Source organism: Anopheles merus, chromosome 3R, assembly GCF_017562075.2.
Source record: "Anopheles merus strain MAF chromosome 3R, AmerM5.1, whole genome shotgun sequence".
Taxonomy (NCBI): Eukaryota; Metazoa; Arthropoda; class Insecta; order Diptera; family Culicidae; genus Anopheles; species Anopheles merus.
In genome coordinates this window covers 16,975,893-16,998,604 of record NC_054084.1, presented here as the reverse complement: position 1 = coordinate 16,998,604, position 22,712 = coordinate 16,975,893, and the positions used below count along the sequence as shown (strand labels likewise).

General features: G+C 41.7%; 2 protein-coding genes across 2 annotated transcripts in view; one reads left to right on the top strand and one right to left on the bottom strand.

The window, feature by feature from the left end:
• Positions 1–18,418: 18,418 nt before the first annotated feature.
• On the bottom strand, positions 18,419–19,835 carry LOC121595476 (testis-specific serine/threonine-protein kinase 6-like). The gene has a single exon (XM_041919494.1). It carries the CDS (start codon positions 19,716–19,718, stop codon positions 18,801–18,803), a length of 918 nt encoding a protein of 305 aa, XP_041775428.1. The 5' UTR covers positions 19,719–19,835; the 3' UTR covers positions 18,419–18,800.
• Positions 18,632–22,712, top strand: part of LOC121595510 (inactive dipeptidyl peptidase 10) — a gene marked incomplete at its 5' end in the record, with an annotated part of 40,620 nt that continues 36,539 nt past the window's right edge. Inside the window, one exon of the mRNA XM_041919543.1 lies at positions 18,632–18,766. Coding sequence (XP_041775477.1) covers positions 18,632–18,766 — 135 coding nt within the window. The remainder of the gene's footprint in view (positions 18,767–22,712) is intronic.

Below are 22,712 nucleotides of genomic sequence, written 5' to 3'. Positions count from 1 at the left end.
TTCACAACGGAAGAGAATATCGGGGTCGTCTGCCCCGGTGGGCATTGTTACTGCCATGAACGTAATCATAGTTTGATGAAAGTTACGGTGTACGGTGGGAATGGTTCAACGGGCTGTCCGGCGTTCTACCGGGGCAACCAGGGATAACCGTTGATCGGTAATCGATACCATACCGTGGCAGGGATGGGGTTGTTTAGCGTGATGGCGATTTAATTTGTTTCTGATTATGAAAAAGGAGCTTGCCGATCGGTGGTAGATAGTTTGTTATTACTTTTTAATGTTTACTACAGTTTGATCAGCCTGTGATGGGAAAATGATGGTAAATGTTGTGATGGTTTTATAGGAAAAATATTTTTAAAATCAAGACTTTAATTTGAGGTAAAACTCAACTGAACACTTACTCATTTCGTCTAATGTTTGTTATGTTACCTTTAATTCAATATCCATTTATATTTTATAATGGTATGGATCAACATTTGAACCACGTTTAATTTCATTTAACGAACATAAAGTCATGTTTGGTTCCGATGGTGTGCTCTCTTAAGAAGTCTACAGTCTACTCAAGAAGTATATCATACCAAAAAAAGAAATAAATTGCAACTTTTTTGTTTTTCAACACACTCCAAAGATGCATAAAACACATCCCTTGTGATAGAATCAAGAGAGCATAACTAATTGCCATCAATGTTGCATGGCGTAAGTAAAGTGCACCATTTTATATGTGCTCAGCGTTGCATGGATGGTTGCAGTTTCTTCAGCAGTTTCAAATTTGTTTCTCGAAGTGTAACCCTCTTCAATGCCATTGCACTGTTTCGAAACTGCCCCGTTCCATTGGTGCCACATCGTTCGTAGAGTGTATGTGTCTGTTCTTACAATTGTTACAGATGGGGTTCTGCTGAAAGAACATTCACTTCAACCATGAACTCGGTACGAGATTGTTTTTCTTCCATTTATAGTGTGAACTGTGAAAAAGCAACAACAAAAAACCAATACAATAAATTTGCTGAAAATTCAATATCGGGAAAGTTTCTCAATTGTTATTCGCATATTGGTTATACGCAGCGCTTTTTTTGGTGAATAGAAAACAACAGTCACGTTTGCCTGTTGAAACGAAAAAGCGGTTTGAACTGTGAACGAATTCTTTCGTCCTCTAACATCAACATCCACTTTAGAGAGGGCAAGAAAACCATGTTAACAAGCTGAAAACTATTTTCTTACTTGTCAGAAAAAGAACGAAACAAAGCACATGACGCTAGGAATGCACACACACAAAAATAGAACGAAGAAAGCTTCTCTGCACAGCACATAACGATGTGCATAACATGCGCTTAGCGTCAAACTTTCATTCGGTGTTTAGTGACATTTTAATGAGAAAGCATCGCTCCACTTTCTCCGGAAGGCGTAAGGTGCATGCTACTTTGCAGGAAAAAGAAATAACTAGTCATAAAATTTCATCCTATGCTTTCTGCGACACAGAGAAAGGGCTCTCTTCTGCCCAAGGGACTGTGTCAGCTGGGTGTAATAGTTCTATGTCCTTTCCACTGCTTACACGATGTTCAATACGCCATAAAAATGTCATTTCGACCATTAACCGTCCACCGAGTACTGGTCGAGGTACGGTACGTTGTAGGTCAAATTAGCTAATGACTTCCAGTGGCCGTAGCCGAGACGATAGGCGATTTCCCCTCCCGGTACAATGAGATTCATTAAAGCCACTGCTACGGGAAAGCTTGAGACAGTGTGGCAGGCAGTGAAACAGCACGAACCGTACACTTTTCCCCCGAACGGACGTACAGCTTGACGTTTGAATTCTTGGGCGCGTTTCCCTGCGCCAAGCATCATTATCACTAAATTAGTGCTGTGTAGTGGAATTAATTTAGCTTCTCGGTCGCTGCACGCGTAAGTGTCGTTTCGCTGGTGCTGGTGTACACTGCAACTCCTGCTGCCAGCTTTAGCCACTTGAAAAATAGCAGCGTGTGGAACTTAGTTTTTCTCTTCTTCTTGTTCTCCTCCTCCAACTTCCATGCAACGAAGATGGCAGTTGTGAATGGTTTCCCTTTTTTTCTTCATATCACTAGACCGAGCCAGTATTCAAAAGAGGGGTAAAAATTGAAGCACAAAACGAAAAAGCTTGCACCACTCACAATTGAGATGACAAACTCGGTTGCCATGAGTTTTCTCCCGCCTGGTACGTTTGATATTCCTTTATACGAAGCGTGTTACGGCTACGCAGTTTGTTCTCGAAACTCATGCGGAAAATTAAATGAAAGCACCACTGCCGGTCGGTATTTGAGGATGAGTGGCTCGACATCGTCATCTGTGCCAGCTTATCCAGCCTGAGCCGGGTGCCCTTGGGGTGTGGATGGGGAGGCAAGGTGAGTCGCGGTGGTTGTCGTTCGGTTGGTGTGAAGAACACATTTTCCTTTGTTCTGTAGCGCTTGTGTGTTATTGGCAAAATACTAACACAAGCTTGCACAAGAGTCAACAGCGTGTTGCAACGCTTGCTATGGAAGGATGGGATTCGGAAGGAACAAAGTTTGCAGTAAAGGTACCTGTACACTGCACCCATGTTTATTTTAATGTCAATATTTATCTTACAATCATATCTTCAGACAAGTATAATTTGGAAGGTTTTAAACACTGTCGATGATGCTAGGAGCTATTGTTATTCTCATTTTATTCACCTTTGGTTTGAAACGTGTAAAACTATTGACCCTTCAATAATTTTGCCCCTTGGAACTTCCTTTTTACCTTCAGATTCAAATTCAAACCTCTCAAAACTGATGAAATTTTCTTTCACTTACAACATTTATTTTATCTCGAAAACAATTTTCTATACTTTTTATATGGTACAAACTCACAAATACTTATTCTTAAACTTATAATATAGAATAGTTACCCTAGCAACATGTCATTTGTAACATGAAAATAATTTCAATTATTTCTTCCGTGTAAAGGCGCCTTCGCAATCTTCACCAAGCCGGAAGCTTTTCATTCAGTCCACAGCCCTGATCTCGAAGCAAAATTAAACTAAGAAACGATACTTCCACTTTGTTCAAACCCTTGTTTACGCTCCTGGCCCATTCCCTCGACCGGAACAATGAAATAAAAAGCGACCTCGGACGATCGTCCGAGACGACGAGCTGGCCAGGATCATCTGGAAAATCTTTACCATCGAAGTTATCTCCGCAGCAAACCGGCACCATTCTTTTATATATTTCCTCCCTTCTGGCGTATGCACAGCGATGCACAACGGCATGTACAAATAATTAAACAGTGTCCCCATGGGGCACCGGGGGCCGCTTCAAATAGCTTTCCGGGTCAGCCTCTACACAGGCCCCGGGTGAAGTAGGGCATTCTTAGCGCTTCCCTTTTCACGTTCCATGGTGCGGTGTGTGCAGGCACTGCAGAGGTTGGCATGCATGTTTCGAACGCAACCAACCGGCAAAAGATGCTTCGTACACTTTCCACACCACAACAGCAACAACCACAACGAAGGACACGATGTCTTGCTGAGTCAGCACACCAGCACCATCGCTGGCCCGAAAGGAAGGAAAACGGGAATTCATTAACACCGAGCGGGACGCGCTCGACGTTGGGCTGCCGTGCTGCGCTGTGCACCGACACGTTCGCCATTTTTGTTTCCCATGCAGCGAAGCGTACGCTCGGTGGTGAAACTGCAGCCCGGTCATGTTTGCTCGATTGCAAGAACCACTTAGAAGTGATTTGTAGTGAATGAGGGAGGGTGTGGGTGTGGGTGTGTGTGTGTGTGTGAAGTGGGTAGGGAAATGGCACAAGAGTCAACACAATTGTCGTCGCTCGCGCCGCTGCCTTTGGTAGTGCAGCAAATGCAAATGTTTGCCCAGCCGCTGCATGCTTCGAAGAAGATAAACTGTTTCCATTGCGAGCGTTAGAGCGTGATCAAGCTGGCCCTTGCCGGTAATCAATGGATGGTGGATTATTGTGTATATGTGTATGTGTGTGTGTTCTTATGATCGACCCAGCATTGGTACAATTGTTTCGAATAAACATGCGGAAGGATAGTTTGTGTTTCGACAATCGTCGGGTAGGCATGTTTATTTTCATATTTTGGGATGTTTGGCAAATAGTTGATCCTTCAGTTTATTTATTCGTATTTACAATTCATATCATTTGAAAAGGAATGATAATAGTGAATACATGTTAAATACCTATTCAAATTGAAGTATATTTTTCTTTTGTAGTTTCCATTTCAAAAAGAACTGCTTAGGAATGATATTAAATTGTTTTTTTTTTCAACAAATTGACAAATTATTTTTTACAGTTTATTTCATTGATAAATAAACACATAAAATTACTTTGAAATGAAGAAGTCAACATATTAGAGATATAAAAACTACTAAGCTATATTCGAAAAAAAGTTTTTCTATTTCTTGTTTTTGGGCCGGTCTCGTGGTACAGTCGTCAACTCGTACGTTTTAAGCACATGCCCGTCATGGGTTCATGCCCCGAATGTACCGTACCCCCATACGTAGGACTTGACTATCCTACTATTATGGTATTCAATAAGTCATAATGACCGAAGATCATTAGTGGTACAGGTATGCCTTGAACGACAACGGTTGGTGTGCTATAAAAGAAGAAGAAGTTCTTTTATTTCCTACACAAAGTCTTCACATTAACACACATTTTATGTAAGTGTAACTCTCATACCTTACTTTGGACTAATTAACATGATTTTTCTGCGGTCCTTTTTCATAAGAAAAATGAATTTTAAGTGATAGGATTTTGCATTGGAAAGGTATATTGAAAATTCCAATTCGATTCCAAATGAGTCTCTTCCACTTCCCGTCACAAAAGTATCCCAAAATTATGACAACCCCTGAAAGCCCCTGTATAGCTCTTATAAGACCAACATGATGAAATTACATAATTTTAAGATTTTAGAAAGATTTTAATCATCCTCAACCACCTAGACCGCACACATAATCTAGTAATACTCAGCTAGCAACCACAAGCAAGCATCGTGAAGACGCACAATGGAAAACAAATAAAATTTCTTCTGTAAACACCGTTGATTGGTCTTTAACGAACTCCAAACAAAACTACCATATTTTTTGCAATTGCATCATCCAAACAAAACAATAACCGTCTACAGACTTCAACTCGATTAAAGTGCCATTCCAGCACTCCCGAATGTGCTCCATCTTCCGGACAGGGAATTAATTAAATCATGTTCCCACTCACTGCACCGTAAGCCACTGCACCACTCCTGCTGCAATGTGCCTGTTCTACGATGCTAGTCGAATGTTCAACAACCCATCAAAAGGTTCGACTTCTTGGCCGAATGTTCATCAACGGTTCGACCGGGCGCACTGATGGAATGCACGCCACCCGAAATGACCAACGAGCCGAATGGCCCGGATGGGCCACACTCAGCCGAATGGCAATCATGTTTCCGTTATGCTAATGGGACCACCACCCTTCACGTTGCGTTCCATCGTGCTCTTGTGCTCCTGCCGGGGAACGTTATTCAGTAGTAGTTGCCAAAATCTTGCCTGCTGTTTTCCGGGCTGCTCCAATTAGAGCGTTGCAAAAACGTCCATCAACGATCGCTCCGGTGGCCGTGCACTATTATGGTGCTCTATTGGGGTTGACTGTGTGTGTGTGTTTGCAAATTCGACCATTTGTTTCACTGTACACGTGATGGACGAGTTACACGCATTGCTGAGGTGTAACACTGGCCCAACGAAACCTGTGTGTAACGAAACAATTAATTTCCAATTTTGATGATCGACAGGGCATGCTGAAAACAAGGTCAAATGAAGAAAGGTCAAAGCTGAGTATTTCTAACACGCCTTCGATGATGTTTCGCTCTATATTCTATCCAGTGTGTATGATAACATTTGCCTTTTCCCATTTTTGTCTTTTTTTTTAAATAAATACGTTTCTTATCATGATAAACGCACCCAAACGAAACGAGCTTACACGGTCTCGTAGTCCCGGGAGCTGTACAGCGCGTACAGGGAAAAGATTCCTTGTAAAGTGACCCATTTATCCCCATTTTCACGAGATGCGCCACACGGTCGATAAATTTTGCTGCACATCGAGCACAGGAGCACCATCAAACCGTTCGTGAATACTATCGGGGTCATAAAACGAACACTTTATGACTTTTCTCGGTTTGTTGGTTTTGGAGCGATACTTGAAAATTGGAACCAGCCTTACCAGCTACATCCCGTTTTTTCTTCTTCTTCTTTTTCCCTTTATTTGGAAATGGCGTCGTGTTGTGGTGAACGCGCCTCCACGCGTTTGTAGGCTATGTGCTCAGTACGCGCCTTACCTGGCAGGAGATGAACGGTCCCCCGCCCAAATGCCTACGCACCTGAGCGCACCTAGTTTGGTTTATTTTATTCATCGGGCAGGGGTTTAGGCACGTTAGCTCAGCCACGAGAGCAGGAAGAAGAAGCACAAGGCGTAATCGAATTTGGCCAGAGTCAACAAACAGATAAATTCAATTCCAAGCACCTACCTCGCTTTACGGTTGAAAGCGCATCGAAGTAAAACCGGTAACTTTGAATCGTGGCAGCCAGAAATGCGCCCTGCTTGATGTATTTTACGTTTGCCGTTCATTTGCATAAGCGGGTACAATGTGTAGAAGAGTTTGTTCCTTCCCGTGGGCCGTTACGTTTATGGCAGGTGTACTGGTGATGGAGTTTGATTTTATGCACATGAGCAGTACGAGCCATATTTTCTGGTTTAACATTACGTGTGTCAAAACGGTTGATTGATTGTCGGTGAGCAGTTGTCGGTAGGCGAGAGTGGTTCAAGCGTTTGTAATAAATGGAAAAAAAGAATAGCGTTGATAGAAAGGTACACAAAAATATGTTCTAGCTCATATATCAGTTCGATCAATCGTGTTTTTAATAGAAGGATTGTTGAAATATTAAAATGTCATGTAAGAAAATGTACTCACATACATAAGAAGAAAGTAGTACAGGCATACACTTATTTATAAACAAACTATAATGATTACAGTTGTGCATTTATTTTGATAAGCATTTTACCTAATTTATATTTTCAATGAATCTAGACAGCATACTCATATTCTCTACAGGTTATACACTTCTAACGGAACGCTTTCTTGATCAAAAACTTAATTTTTATTCTTCTTTACGTATTTCCCCTGAACATCCTTCGGTCTTTACCACTGTCAAATAGGTTAATATGATCTTTACACAATTTACCATTATCAAAAGTCGTTCCCAGATTTCTATCACATATAACCAATGCGTAACAATTCGTTAGAGTTTCACCCAATCAACTTCGAATACACCTGCGACCCAGCAAGCCCTTCCCCTTCTTATCAACCGGTTCAACAAAACAACAACAACATCTAAAAACAAGCATCATCACAGACACAGGAGCACAGCAGAAAAAATAACAACAAGAAACGCAAAATCAACCATGCTGCATTCGTTAGGCGTACCGAACATCATTTCCGCATTAGGGAAAATGTCACATTCCACCAACAGATGAACCATGACACAGCAAAGCATAGAGCACGTTCGTTTGGCCTTGTCTGGATGTTGGTTCAAAGTTTAGTCTCGTTTGATTTTTAGGGATTTGTACACATGATATCGTACCATTTTTTTTCTGTTTTGTTTATCCTTTCCGCAGGTTTTCCCTGAGTTTGCACTTAATTAAACCATGAGGGATCTGTTCTCCTCAATGGCAATCGAATGAGAAGCAGAAACAACAAAAAAAAAACAATCCTCAGCAATCCAAATCGCAAGCTTTGATGTAGCTTTAGCGCCGCCAAGACGAAAGCTCCGTAAAAAAAGGAGACAACTCATTATTATGTACCATTGAATCGCTAGATAAATGATCCTCGGGATGATACCATCTGCCGCAACAATTTCGCTAATGAACGCATCCACTAGAATAAAAAGAAACAAACCATTTGTCTATTTGCTTTGTTTCACAACTCCTGTCTCGGTTCTTTAACTTTCGATGTTATCCGCTTACACGGTGCCATCTATTTGCAAACTAAAAGCGATCTATCTTCATAACGGTTCACGCGGTTTACGTTGAAGATGCGTATTTTTGCTTCAATCATTCATCTTTAATGGGAAGTATCACCATCCCGATGCTAGCATCATAATAAAACGTTTATTATCGTTACATAAAAATACATAATTTGTTAAAAATGTGGTAAAGTCATGAATACGTCAAAATAAAAAGCAAAGAGTATGATAAAACTTTAAAATCGTTTGTACAAGAATAAGGCCAAACAGAGTAAATAAAATATACGAATACGTGTTGGACTATAATTTCACAACCCATAAGTAATATTTTACCTAAATTCAAACACAACTTTGCATCTTTTTTATAACGAGCGTGATACACCGATGGTAAGCGAAAAACAAAGCACTAAAAATACATCTTTATCATTTTCGTTCCCCATTAGGACAGGAAAACTTTGCACAATAAATTATCCCCTTGACGTTCCCTGGACGATAAAACTTTCATCGTTTCCAGGACCCGTCCAGAGTGTTCTTTTCCACTTTTTTTGTATTTGGCCGTCCTTTACTCGTATAGCGTTTGATGCTTGGTCTCATCATTCGATCAACACCGGAACCAACCAGCCTATCGGGGTGTATTCTTTTCGCAAATACGTATCACACCGGTTTATCCCACGCTAATCCCGATTATGCGTGAGTGTGTGTGTATGAGCGTGTATACGTGAGTTACGTTCCACGTGCGCTTTACTAGTTATATCCGATACTTTCTCTGGTACTTTTACATACACACTCCCCCTGGTAGGCCATGCTTCTTGGAACACGGATCATTTTTCCACCCGCTCGAGTGTGATTTGGCCATATTTGATGGAGTTGTTTTCTTTTGCCCCCCCCCCCCCCCGTTCCCGAACGTGAGCAAGATGAACACGTTCCCTCTAATGGTGGTCGGTAGAAATTTGTCATCTCGATCGGTGCGTCACTTGTCGACGAGCAGCGATTTGATCACCAATGAAGAGTCGGTCGGAGCTGAACAGCGAAAGCTTCACACTCGATCCCGCTCGAACGGGCATGCTCGCGAGCCCGGTGGGTACGTGTACGGTTTCCTACGGGATGCTTCAATCGCAAGGAAACGCGATAAGTGGCCCTAGACGTTGAAGAGGATAGACAGGACAAACACAACCCGGCCTCATCTATCTATCCTCCGTTAAACATTAGACCAAACAGACACACACACACACACAGCCCTAAGAATGGAGGAGACGATGGAAGGTGGCTATATTTTCGCACACAATATTTACATACCCTTCCACCAGCACTGTCTCACGCGGGGGGCGTGATACACATTATGATATCTTCCTGCTCGGCACTCTTGGCACTTTGCGTGTAATAAAAAGGGAGAAACCGTGCTGTGAACGCTCGATGCGCTCTCGCAGCTGGAGCTGTCTAGAGCTAATTTGTCAAGTAACAAAAGCGTACACAGCTCTCCTAGAACAATGGCAAGCTCATCATCGGTGGGAAGCCGACAACGGTGCCACAATGATGGACGATGCAAACGATCCGTATATTGTACAACCACTCGTACTCGGAGCAGTTGTTTGAGCAGCAAATTTTTAAAAACCCCCTAACGAACACAATCAGTTTTTAACGTTTATTTGATGGATGTTTACCTTCCAAAACGATACCAGCAATGGCATCGAAAAGGGAGTATTATTGTACGACTCACGTGGGTTTCCAGTTCACACATCAAAACTTGCCGACTGGTGTTTCCTGGAACGAAGCCTTGGAATCAATGCACACGCCTCACCGGAATCACCACGAGCTTGGAAGCGTATCGATACCGAGAATTACTTATTGACGTGATGTTAATTTATCTGGTGATTGTGCAGCGTGTTTGGTGGAGGCGCACAGTAACACTGCCCGAACGCGTGAGGTAGAACCGCTCAACCATGCTTCTGGGGGCGCGGTTTTCACTTCCAAGAATGCATCGCATTTGGTGACGGGGAAAATATCAACCCAAAGCAAGGAAAGCTTCATCTCAATTGGCACCGCCGTACACAGCCGTTGTCGTAGCACATTAATGTAAATTAGTTGAAGTGACTTCTTTGCTCTAAGTTGATTACAAATTGATGTATATTTCTTGGATTTATTTCTCTGATTTAAAAACAAAGTTGTTTACCAAATTACGCTCATGAAGGATTTTGTAATTTCAAGACCAAATGAGTGTACAGATAGTAGACGTTAAATAAATTTTAGGTATATTATAGGTAAAAAAAATAAATAAATAAATAATGAGTTTATTCACTATAATGAGTATTTATATTATATTAGGTAATGAATAATTATTTTATGGTTAGTTGATAAGTTACCTATTAACAAATAAATTTTAAAAACCCCTAATATAGCATAAGAAATTAACCTAACACTAATCTAAACTTTATAAAAATTCCTACCGATATTTACTAGTAGTATCTACAACCTTATGTAGATATATAAGTTAAATCTAGCTTATTAAGGGTATAATTATCTCAGAAATGGATGTGTGCTTAATGAGCATTTATCAGATGATGTAGATTATATGTAGATTTTTATCAATCATAATATATAGAACATTATGGGTATATTACAATATATGTGCAATTGAGCTGTTCTGTACTCAGGTAAGACTTTGAGTATAGCCTTAAGAAATTTGTCTCATTATCTTATTGTGTAGTTAAGTTTTGATTTACTATTGGGAAAACAATACAGAGTTCTAAAAATCTTGTCGCATTTAACACTCAGGTTGTTAGTGTAAGTTTTAAATGGCAGTCGTTTGTCTAATATTTTATTGAATCTTTCCAAGCAATTTGATTATTGTTGACCAAGAGGCTAGTATTGGGTAGTTTACGCTGGCTAGTATTTCGCGTGAAGAACATAGCTTCCGTTTTTGTTCCGTTTAACTTCAACTTCAATTTTTTGGAGTAGCTAGCGGACTTCTTTAGGCCAGTGTAGAGGTTTTTATTTTTTTAGGATTTTTAGCGGTAGATTATAAGGTAATATTTTCTGGTTATAACTTATATTATACCATTTATATCATATTTTCTCTTTCATTATATTTCTTCACTGCTATAATATTAATATTTTTGCAATTATTGATTAATTGATTATAATTTTATTATTTAAGAGGAACACTTCAGCATTACTTAAGTATTACTATAGAATAAATTAAATATTGAGATGTAAGTAGTAGGAATAAGTTTGAAAAAAGATAGTACATAAATTTAAAACATATCAACACAGGAAACATGAAACTTCCCAATACATTGATCCGATGTTTTTTGCTCTCAAAAATTTACGGCTTTAATTATTCTACTTCCTATCGATTCATCAGTTTGGGATGAACTTTTTAATTGAGTTTCGAGCTCTTTTAATGCACACGATCCACCAGCAAACAATTGACAATTCGAAATGGGTATCCAACTCGAAACCACAGTCACCCCGGACGCAATTAATTGTATTTCCAGCTTGGACCAGCTTTGTAAAAGGATTCTTTCGAATCGTACTCTTTGGACACTCCTTTGAAACAAAAGAAAGAAAGCAAAAACAGGATCGACAAGTGTAAACCCACTGCTGCCCATAAACGCCCTTATCTTAGCATCTTAATGCCGGCAGCTTTATCGCAACGCTCGCTATCACACGTCCCTTTTTGCGCACGGCATCAATCAATCCAAAAACCAACCCTTCCTTATCGGCTTCGGCTGACCCAATTTCGTAGCTGTAATTGTATCCAGTAAAGTAAACGAAAACGTTCGGACATGTTGCTGCGTGGGACATGCTTACATGTTCCAAGCCCTTGTCTTGCTCAATGCCAGCCATCAAGCGAGCTGGGAAGGAGAGGGGAACGAAAGACCCAAAAGGGAAACATGTAATCGGTAGAGACAACACTCTTGACCCACTCATCTAACACCCTTCCTTCCATCCATCCCTTCCCCTGTTTACGTGTGGAATTATTTTAATCCCATCAATGTAATTGAAGTTTCGGGCGCCATAAACAGTTATCCGGTCTGTTCGTCCTGTTTGCCTGCACCGTCATTGCCGGTGCTGTTTTCCCCGTATTGTATCCCCCCCCCCCCTCCCATCACAACCCCATTGCACGCAGGCAGGCGACACACCCAGACATTCCGTTCGGTTCTTTTTGCAATCGAATTTCGATGATGATGACGATGGTGGTGGTGGTGATGGTCCTGGTAATGGTGATAGTGTCGCACGCTTCCCATCTCGTACGCAAATACCGTACCGTCATATCGATTGGGCCAGCAAAACCACTTCCGTCCGGTGGTGGGAAGGAGGAAAAGATGGGTGTGTGTGTGTAAGAAAATCTGAACCAAGGGCGATTGGGGCACTGTCGGATGCGAAGGTCGAGTGTCTGTCGATCTGTTTTATCTTTCACTTCCGATAACTTGCCGAAAGGCACGGTGCCTGGGTGTAATGGGAATTTTGCGTCACGCCTGGCACGTGGTACGAAGAGTTGGCCAATTCGAGGAAACTTTCTACCCCTCCTTTTTGGTGTGGCGAAGTATGGAGCAATTTAATTGGATTTCCAGTTATGAATCCTTTCTGATTTATTTAAAACAAGAATTTCTACAATATTTAAAATAAAACTTCTAAAATTTCATACTTAAAACTTCATACTTTATATCAAAGTGTATATAATACAGAGGTCGATGCATTGCTCGATTTTGGTCCATCATTTTCAAAGCTTGGTTTTGACAGCTTTTACTCTTGAGCTGCACATAATTTCGTCCTAATTTAAGGCACTGATCTTGTTATATACCATAATTTCACTATTATTCTATTTTTTTTTTTATGTCCGTAAACTTTTTATATTAAAAATAATGGAGAAACGTTATAAAAATGACCTAAATGTGTCTGGATACATTGCATGCACCACAACTAAAACATCAATGCATGCTGCGATGAAACTAATGAAGCTTTTTCATCCAGCTGTCAAAACTTTCCCACGCTTTTTGATCAAATGTTCTGAATGATTCGACCTATGTACTATATAGACTTTGGATGCTTCTCTCCGGTAGATAACACCCTGAAAGGATTTCATCCAATAACGGGGCGCTTTCCGCTCATTTGCAGTCACTCACTGAAAATCGAACCAACTTGATGAAATTAGATTTCAATGTTTTTTCCCCGTACACGGAGAGACAATTTATACATTCAAAAGCACACAAAAATCCAAAAAATGATTCCACCTTCAACCAATACTACGAAGATGATGATGGTGCAATTTTGTAAGAATATTTAGTCGACTCGAAAACGGAAAATATCAAATCAAATAATAAAAAGAAAACTGATTGCTCGCTCCTTTGCCGGGTAAACAAACAACACATTCACCTTTCCTCATTTCGGGAGCTTATTGCTCACCGGAATCGAATGTGAACATTTGCCACTGCAAAGCCGACCGTACCTGAGCAAAAAACGGAAACATTCTTGCACGATTCGAATGTTTCTCACCCAATCATCCTTTTTTTTATTTCATTTGAGCACACACACACTCGTTGTGCTGCTAAGGCGGTGTAGTTTATTAACGTAAAAATAGGTCAATATAGAAAATTATACTTTCTTAGCATAGCGTGTGAGCAAAGTTTGTTGGGCAATCTCTTCCGAATCCGATTGAAGACATTGTGAAGTGCGATGCGACTTTACGGCATAACAAGCAACGTTCTGAGGAACTTTTCGATCTCGACATTTTCGCTTTCGGAAACCTTTTTAAACCTAACAAGATTATTTTACGGAAAGTGTAGCTATTTTCGATACGGGCGCTCTGGTTGATTTCAGGTTCATTTTATGAGGCTTAATATCGGGAGTTTATTTTCCCGGAAGCAAACCCCCCTTCGGAAGGCTATTTCAAAGGGTCAGCTTTAAGAATGCAAGGTATTGTGGTGGAATGTTGACAAAGAGAAGCCTTTTTTAGGTAATACAATCACTTTAAACCTGTTGAAAATGAAATAAATTAAAGCTTTGATTAAAATTCAGAAGATTAAAGTCTCTTCTTATCAAATCGTTCTTGTCAACAATTATTTTCGCTCACGAGCTCTTTTTGATCTTTTTTAAACTGAATGAATGCTCTAAGTTTAAATGTGACTTTATTCACTTTAATGCTTTATAGCATTATACTTTTTTTGTAATCATACAAGAACATATTTCAATACATTTTAAAACAATATTGATCAATAAATATTAGCACACTACGTAACCACAGCATTCGAAAACATATTTTTGATGTGCACGTTCCTGAACGCTCCCACACATCGAAAAAACATAATCTCCAGCAGTGGCGGCGTATTTTCCGATCGTCGTACAGAAATACAATGAACTGTGAATTTTTTATTCGATTTCTGAGGCTCGATTCTTTCCATCCTCGCTCACACACCTACGTTGGTAGCAAACAGCACACACAGCAAGACTAGTGCACGGTGCTGTTTCGAGCCAACCCCACAATGCAGTTCCGTCCCAGTCTGCCGGTAAGCCCACGATATCACGTACTGGAATAAATTTATTTAATCCAATGATCAAATTTATTTCGAACACATTTGAACACATTGGCCCATGGTTCAGTTCGTGCAGCGATCGCCTACGGGGTGCAGTTTGAGCTAGCACACTGAGGGTCTGTTTGCTTGGAGGGTTCGAGGTCGGATTGGTGGGATTTTTTTGTCCTTGTTGAGCTAGCCCCAAAAAGCATACCGCAAAGCTCGTGGACGGTAGACCTATGGCAAAAGTCACACCGAGTCACGCCGAGAAAACACCCTAGAGAAGACATGGTAGAGCAAACTTTTAGCCACAGCTCGCTCCCCGATGATGAAGACTAATTCAAGGATCATAAAAATTAATCAGTACCTTTCGTAGAGCTTGCCACTGCACAGGGGGTGGACAGAGTGTCGTTCGCTCAAACGTACAGTTCATAATGTTTGACCCACACGCGAAGGAAAAGAAGCGTAATTTGGGTGCAATAAATTTCCACCTAGTGTACGGTACATTTCGCAACACTCCAGCGCGCGCACAGTGCTTCATTGTGCCTGTGGCTAACCGCAAACGCGTTGACAAAAGCCCGGTATTAACAACGCCAACCAACGGACAGATGCTGTGAAGCAAAAACTTTTTCCCATTTTCGCTTCAATAAACTGAACTATTTCTCAATAAAATTTGCTTTTAGTTTGTTTTTTTTTTTTTGTCATCTTATAAGAGGCTTCGATCCAATGGGAAAGGGACAAAAACACCACTGCATGGGAGGGTAAAATTTCACCGTCCCGTAAATGAATTTTATTTTATCCACTCGAGTCGAGCGGAATTCCAAAACCAACGACCGAAAGGCATCCCTTAGATGTAGGCAGCAGGTGTAGGATGAGCAAAAGGGGGCTGAAAATTAAAACGAGTGTCCTTCATTATGCAAACGCTAGCAGAAACACAGCTACGGCGCGCAGGCATTATACTCCTGCAGCGAACTTTTACCGTAGGGTTAAACTCTGTCACGCTCAAAAGTTGTACAAGTGGGGTGCGTTTTAAGTACACTCACAATAAAAAAAACACAGTGGAGGGTAAAGTCCGTCCCTTTTGCTCTGGGCGAAAGTTTATCTGCCACGGTTCGTGACACCTTTGGGCCGGCACATGGATGGGAAAAGGCAAAAATGTGTACCAAAAAAGACACAGCGTCTTAAAGTACTAATCTTGCGGGGGCTTATTGCTTGCGGTCAGTTTATGCTTTTCATTGAAATTCGTGTCGCTTCCAATCGATAATTTCAATTTCTTGTTTTTAGGGCAAGTATTTCAAGCTTATCTACTTTTGGGTAAGGATTAAAAAAATGGTATTGTGTTGTAAAAATGGTAGAGGAGTTTTGTGAAATTCTTCTCAGCAACACATCGTTCAGTGTAAAGCCTATAATTGTTTGAACATATAAGAGCTTTAAAGTGTATTAAGCATAAGGCACCTTTGGATTTTGCGTTATAAGCAGCAGAACATAGCTCAGAAAATATTTCCTGAAATACAAAGTAATGGAATCCTTTCTAACTTGCCTTCAAAAGTATCATAAAAAACGTATTCATTTCAACGATATATAACTTAAATACATTATACTACTGCTTGATATAGCAGTGAAGTATAGTTTTTCAACTCATTCGTTTACTGTATTAAAAAAAAACATTACAAAAGAACCATTGTAATTATTACATATTAGACTAATTATTATTTCAAAAAGTTCTACAAATTCTCTTAAACACCAAATCATGCCCATAAAAGCTTAATTTTTCATAGACATGAATTCTTTGCAAACCCATTCAATTCCGTTTTTACCTATTTTTTAAAGAAAATATTTCCTCTTAAAACACAATACTGTCGATAAACGTACTGTTCGATCTGAATACAAAGTGCAAAGCTGCCGTTCAAAGCCTTATATCTATACTCACCCCAACGAACGCGTCGAACACAAAAAAGCTCCTTTGCACGCCTAGCCATTTTCACCACCGCAGAGTCATGAATTATTCATTCGCTCCGACCGGATTGAGCTTTATTCAATCACACCAAAAGCCAGATCGTCAGCGCACTCGGGTGCATTATTATTCTCTCCCGTCAAATCAATCCACCGGCAGCGACAGCGTGGCTCGGCGTCCAGCTTTTGTTTGCCCGGTGGATTAAGTTTCATCATTTATGCTTTCCAAGTTCAAACACCTGTATGTGTGGTGTATGTGTGTGTGGTGTGATCCGTCCGTCAGCCTGGGACCCATATTTTTCGCCCCACTTTGCACCAGGAAGTGGTAAACAGTGTCCGCCAGTTGCACTAAAGCAGGTGCAATCTGCCAAATGGCAGAGCGGTAAAAAAGGCAAAACCGTATTCCACTAAGGCGGGAAGGATTTTAATTTCAATAATTCCACTCCATGATGCATCCGGCATCCGGAAGGGAGTCACGGGAGATACGGCCAAGAGAGAACAAGCTTATTCTCTATCGGTCAGAGCGGATGCATAACGCTCTCTGAGCTGCTCTGGTACAATCGCAATCAGCACGTAATCATCAGCTGCATCGTCAATGTTGCACGACGTGCATCGATGAGCTCTTTGGCCGTTCCTGCATAGCGCACGGCATATTCCCGCTTATCCCAGAGTGTTTGTTTTCCTCGGCTCACTGTCTCAGCTTCTGTGGGAGGGTTTATTTTTAGCACGAAGCTTTTTGCATGCTAGAAAGAAAGAAGGAAAAATCAACCAGTCAAAGCAGCGCTGAAATGGACGGGAAAACGAGAACGAAATGTAGCAGCATCGTCGTGCGGAGGAATTCACAATGAGATCCGACCCGGTGCGAGCTTGACTCGATTGTTCCGGGAACAAACACCCTCCCCCACCACCGGAAAGGTGCCCTGCAGGGCTGTGGAATTGAAACGAGAAAATGCAGTAGGTCAGAAGCGGAGCTCGAGTGCTAATAAATGGATCTATTTCATCTCATCGTCTGCCAATGAATGCTTTTATGCTTCTCAAATGTCTCACGCCCCATTCACAGTAACATTTTCCAATCCCCTTTCTGGCATCGTCGGTTTGTTCAAATTCACTTTAAAACTTCATCCAATTCGCTGCTCGCAATTCATCTTCAACTTTAGCGGTCACACAGAGCGGGGTCCAATTCTGCACAGTAAACACCATCAATCAAGCCACGTTTGCTCCTTATCCAAGTGCTACACTATGGAGGGTTTGGGAAGAGCTCCATCTACGGGTAGAAGAAAAGAGCAGAGAGCAAAAACACACACTCGTACATCCCTTTATTTTATTACCATTTTTCAACACTCACTTCTACATCGTCGAATGGGAAAACAACAAACAGAATGCTGCTCGGTGGCGGAAGAGTTGCAGCTTCGTTTTAGGAACACACATCTCCCCGCCCACACATGCACCCATACACGAGTCACACGGGTCACGAGTGAGGTCTATTTATCCATCTGATGGATCACGTTTTGCGATTATTTATGACCATTTATGCCCACACGCGACCACGATTGATTCGAAAAATGCTAAATGCTTAAGTGTTCCGGATCGGTAAACGGAGCACGATGATGGATGTGATGGCATTACGCAAAAGCGGCAAACACGTCTGTACTATGAATGTTTACCACTTCAAATGATTATGACGAATGTGATAAGTGGAAGATATTTATCGATTGTTTTGTCTTCCATAAAAAAAAAACAGGGAAAATCTTCTGTGCAGCACAATCAAGATACTGGTCTTACTTTGGCAAGCTATCTTAGCTATTAATCCTGGCGAATACAACGACGGTCAATGGGCAAACAATCGGAACATGCCAATGGTTGACTGCCGAGGTTCATTTCAACCATAAAAATTGCTCATGCCAAAACATTACCCCTTAGGGATTACGTTGGTCCCGGGCTCAAAGGTTTGCAACTCAATTTAAGCTTTATTGTCTTTTTGGGGATTCGGGATAATCTATTCCGAACTTCCTGGACGTAACTTTTAATTAATGCACCCGCACAACACAGCGCAGCATCCCGCAGCATTGGCAGGAATCTTCAATTGGCTGTGGAATTAGCGCACAAGAAAACACGGAATTCCCACTCAAGGTCATCTCAATTCTGGCTCCCTTGTTCTAATTTGATTTTTTGTTTTTCTCTTGCTTTCTTCCTTCACAGCTCGTCTCGGCCAATCCGAACCAGCGGAACTGGCGAGGGATCCTGATTGCACTGCTGGTCATCATAGTAGTGCTCGCCCTGATCGTTACATCCGTGGTGAGTAGCCCCATGAGTCCAACCGACAGGCACATCACACCAAAACCCACGAGTCTTCCGCCACCTGCCCTATCGTAGCACGCACACTAACGTCCGGTTCGATCATGCGGTCAATCAGGTCCAGTATCGCTGGGTTCAGCTTCACACCCGGCGGATAGCCGTACTGCTTACGCTCCTGGTGCCCTATCGTGATCGCGATATTGCTCTCATCGAACGGCATCGTGCCGGTCACCATGATGAACAGCACGCACCCCAGCGACCACATGTCGTGTGCCTTCGGGTCGTACGGAATGCCTTTGAGCACTTCGGGCGCAGTGTACGCAATCGAACCGCAGTACGTCGTGCTCAGCTCGCTGGCTCCACGCTTCGGTTCGCTACACCGTTTGGCGAAGCTGAAATCGGTTAGCTTCACATAGTCCTGGCTGGCGAGCAGCACATTCTCGCACTTGATGTCGCGATGGCAGAAGCCCTGGTCGTGCATGTACTGTACCGCCCGTACCAGCTGCCGGAAGAACAGCTTCGACCGGCGCTCCGAGATTCGCTTGCGCACCTGCACGTACTGCAGCAGATCACCGCACCGGCAAAAGTCCATAAACACGCACACGAACGGCCCGTACTCCTGGATCGACATTACCGACACGATGTTGGGATGGTTCAGCGCGAGCATGGCGACCGTTTCCCGCGGCAGCAAGCGCTCGTAGTCCTTGGACGTTCGGCGCCGATCGATCAGCTTCAGGGCGATGGCGTGGCCGGGGCCGGTTTCGAGCATCACCGGACGGTAGACGGCTTGGTACACTTTCGAGTACGAGCCCGACCCGATGCACCGTCCGACGATGTAGCCCTTCGCGTTCAGGATGTTCTTCACGCGCATCCGGCTCCAGGTGGATTGCGCCTCGGCGACACCCAGCGATCCGGTACCAATTTTCGGTAAACACGTTGAATTTTTCTCCATTCTGATGAAATTTGGCGCTCGAAATTGCACACCAGCGTTCCGGTTTTGAATTCAGCCCGCTGGTGGTGTGGTTAGCAGGGTCGTTCAAGTTGAACTGCTCTGCTCCATAGTCTACTTAGACGAAAGAGATGCAAAATGGATTGATTTTTTTCAGAAACAGGCTGTTTTTTTGGTTTCTATGAACTGTCGTCAATTTGAAATAATCGTTTTGTTGGCAAACCCCTTCTTTCGACATTATTTTGATATTAATTTTCCACAAGTTATACAACTGTAGCAAATTTAAAAAAAAAGCAGTTAAATAGTACATGAAATACAAAAAAAAATTTAAAGGACCCAAACTTTTTTCAAAATATCTGTAATCGTTTTAAGTAACAAACCGAATCCATTCCAAATGCGCACATCCATTGTCATCCACTTGCTCGTCTTTGCGCCAATGCATCAAGTGGAATCCAATTTCATGGGTCCTAGGAACACTTCTTTTCTCCCTTTTTTTCGATTTCTCATCACATATGCGTGCGGCGACACCTAATGCAATTCTCCTGGCCGACCTTGAAACCGATCCGTCTCGATACGTCCTAGAACACTCGCTATTTCGATTCCCGTGACGATTGGATCCATCGTACAATTCAATATACCGAATAATTTAATTTGCCCAACGCTCGAGAGACACCATTCGTCTAGCAGCGGTTGCGCTACATAACCGTAGTATGCGGGAGAGAGAGAGTCCTTATTCTTCCAGGAACTGTGTCCACCGAAGGAGACAACCGAGGTCGAGCCGAGGCGTCGAGAGAAGTTCCCAAGTGCTTCTGCCGAAAAAGGAGCTTATTTCCCAATTCCTGCCATTCATGCACTTGACACGATGTGGTTAATTTCCTTATACACCCTTTCTGGTTAGGCGGCACGGTAGCCGCACACAAACACCGCTTACGTACCAGGGCCTGTCCACCCACGACGATGGGTCTGTGAAGGTTGGTCTAGTACCCGTGCTGAGAAGATGGAGGAACCGACCGGTGGCGTGCTCGAGTGGTCACCAAGTTGTTGGCAGATTACTTTTGACCTTATATCACCACACACTGGGCGAGGGAACAAACAGAGAGAAACACATGAAAGCAGAAAAGAGAAAGTCAACTCCATCCTTTCGGCATTGTGGAGCACCTCAAGCGGTAAGGCATCGGGCCGAGGCTTGACTGTTGGCTTAAAGCCAATTTGTTGCAAATCCGTCAAGCCAGTGTGGATGGTTAGTTTTGGTTGATACTTTAAAAGCACGAAATCTGCCATTGTAGGATGTTAGGGCTTCATGTTTTGCTTAATAAGGTAATTGTACGTAAAATGATCATTACAGTTTGTTATTTTATTGTATGAGTCGAACAAATTTCGTTTTAATATTAATTATTATTCAATGAGTTATTCGATTCAGAAATAGTGTTTACTATTCTTCAAATGTATTATAATTGCTTCTGTGAATCTGAAAGACTCATTTGAAGCATTTTTTGAAAATAATCATTATGTAAACAATTAACGTTCCGTTGGTTCATTAACATAGGTTCTGTGTTCATTTTTTCCATTTTTGAATTCTTGGTTGTTTTTTCATAACGCACCGATGGATCAACAATTACCAAAAATAAATCAATGCTTGAGGATTGCTTTTGCTTACCAAACAGGAGCTACCAGATATTTCACTAGTGACGCAAACATTCGTTCCTTATCTTGTGGACCGATCGGTAAACCAATCTTCTTCTACCTTCATTCGAATCCTTTTGGTAAAACACTCCAACGAAATCGCTTTGCTTTGCCATATTATTACAACTAAAAGAGCGAAAAGGGAAACACGCTGTTTCAAAACAGCACCAAGCAAAAAGGCTTTCCATACATAATTGAGTACTTTGTTCGCACACATATACACCGTTTATCAAGCCGCTGTTGCAGCTCAACACACCCTTTCGGGTTGGTGAGACCTTCCACGAAGTACTGGGAACTTTAAATCAGTGCAACTCTTATCAAATTCAGTATGTTTGGTTTTCTTCAGTTTCGTGTTTCCCCAATTTGATGCGCCAGAGTAGACAAACAACCCGTTGACTATGCAGTTCACTTTGCAGCTCGTCAAACATCTTAAGCCCCAAGAGCTAGAAACAGTGGAAACAGGGAGAGTAAAAACAATTGAGCACGTAAGTTGTTCGCACATCGTGCCAAGGTTGGCCCTTTTCACAGCTGTTTTGAGAGATTGTTTATGCCTTCACCACAATGCACAGTGGGTTATTTTATAACATTGATTTGAACACATGAATGAATATGTAATTTTGATCAAAATAAGAAAACAGGCTGAGGTATACAATTGCTTGAACAATCCACTTTAAAAGTAAAAAAAAATAAAAATAAAACTAATTCTTCGCAATTATTAACCTAACTTTAAGTGAATCCTTATGATGGAGACGCTTGGTATTTATAGCAGCACAGTTAACGTTTCGCCAAATGGAGATTTAAATTTATTTTAATATTAAATATTGGCACGGTTATAATAAACATTTACGATAAAATTTAAGTGAGATCATACAATGTTATAAATTAATTTAAAAAAATATAACCCTTTGTCCCAAGGCGAGTCCACAGTGTGCAACATTCACACACTTCGCTTAAACGTCGCTTGCGCGAAACTACAATCAACATCTCAACACGTACAGTGCCGTCTCAATTTATTAAAATATAAACCATTTCTGCACCCCAAAAAGTGTGTAATTAACACAACCAGCAACCTCTTGTAGGAATGTAGTGCTCTGGCAGAGAGTGAAAAGCAGTTAAGTCGCAGTGTAGCGAAACATCAGCACCGTGGCATGATGCCTAACAGATCGGTCATCCGAGCACGTTCCAATGCCGGCTGGCTGTTTGAAAATTATATTTAATTGCTTTTTAGCTTCCGGCGTGCTGTTTGCCACTACAGCACGAACCTCTACATGGTCCGTAGTGCATTTAGAAGAGATAGATCGGTTATTGTACCAC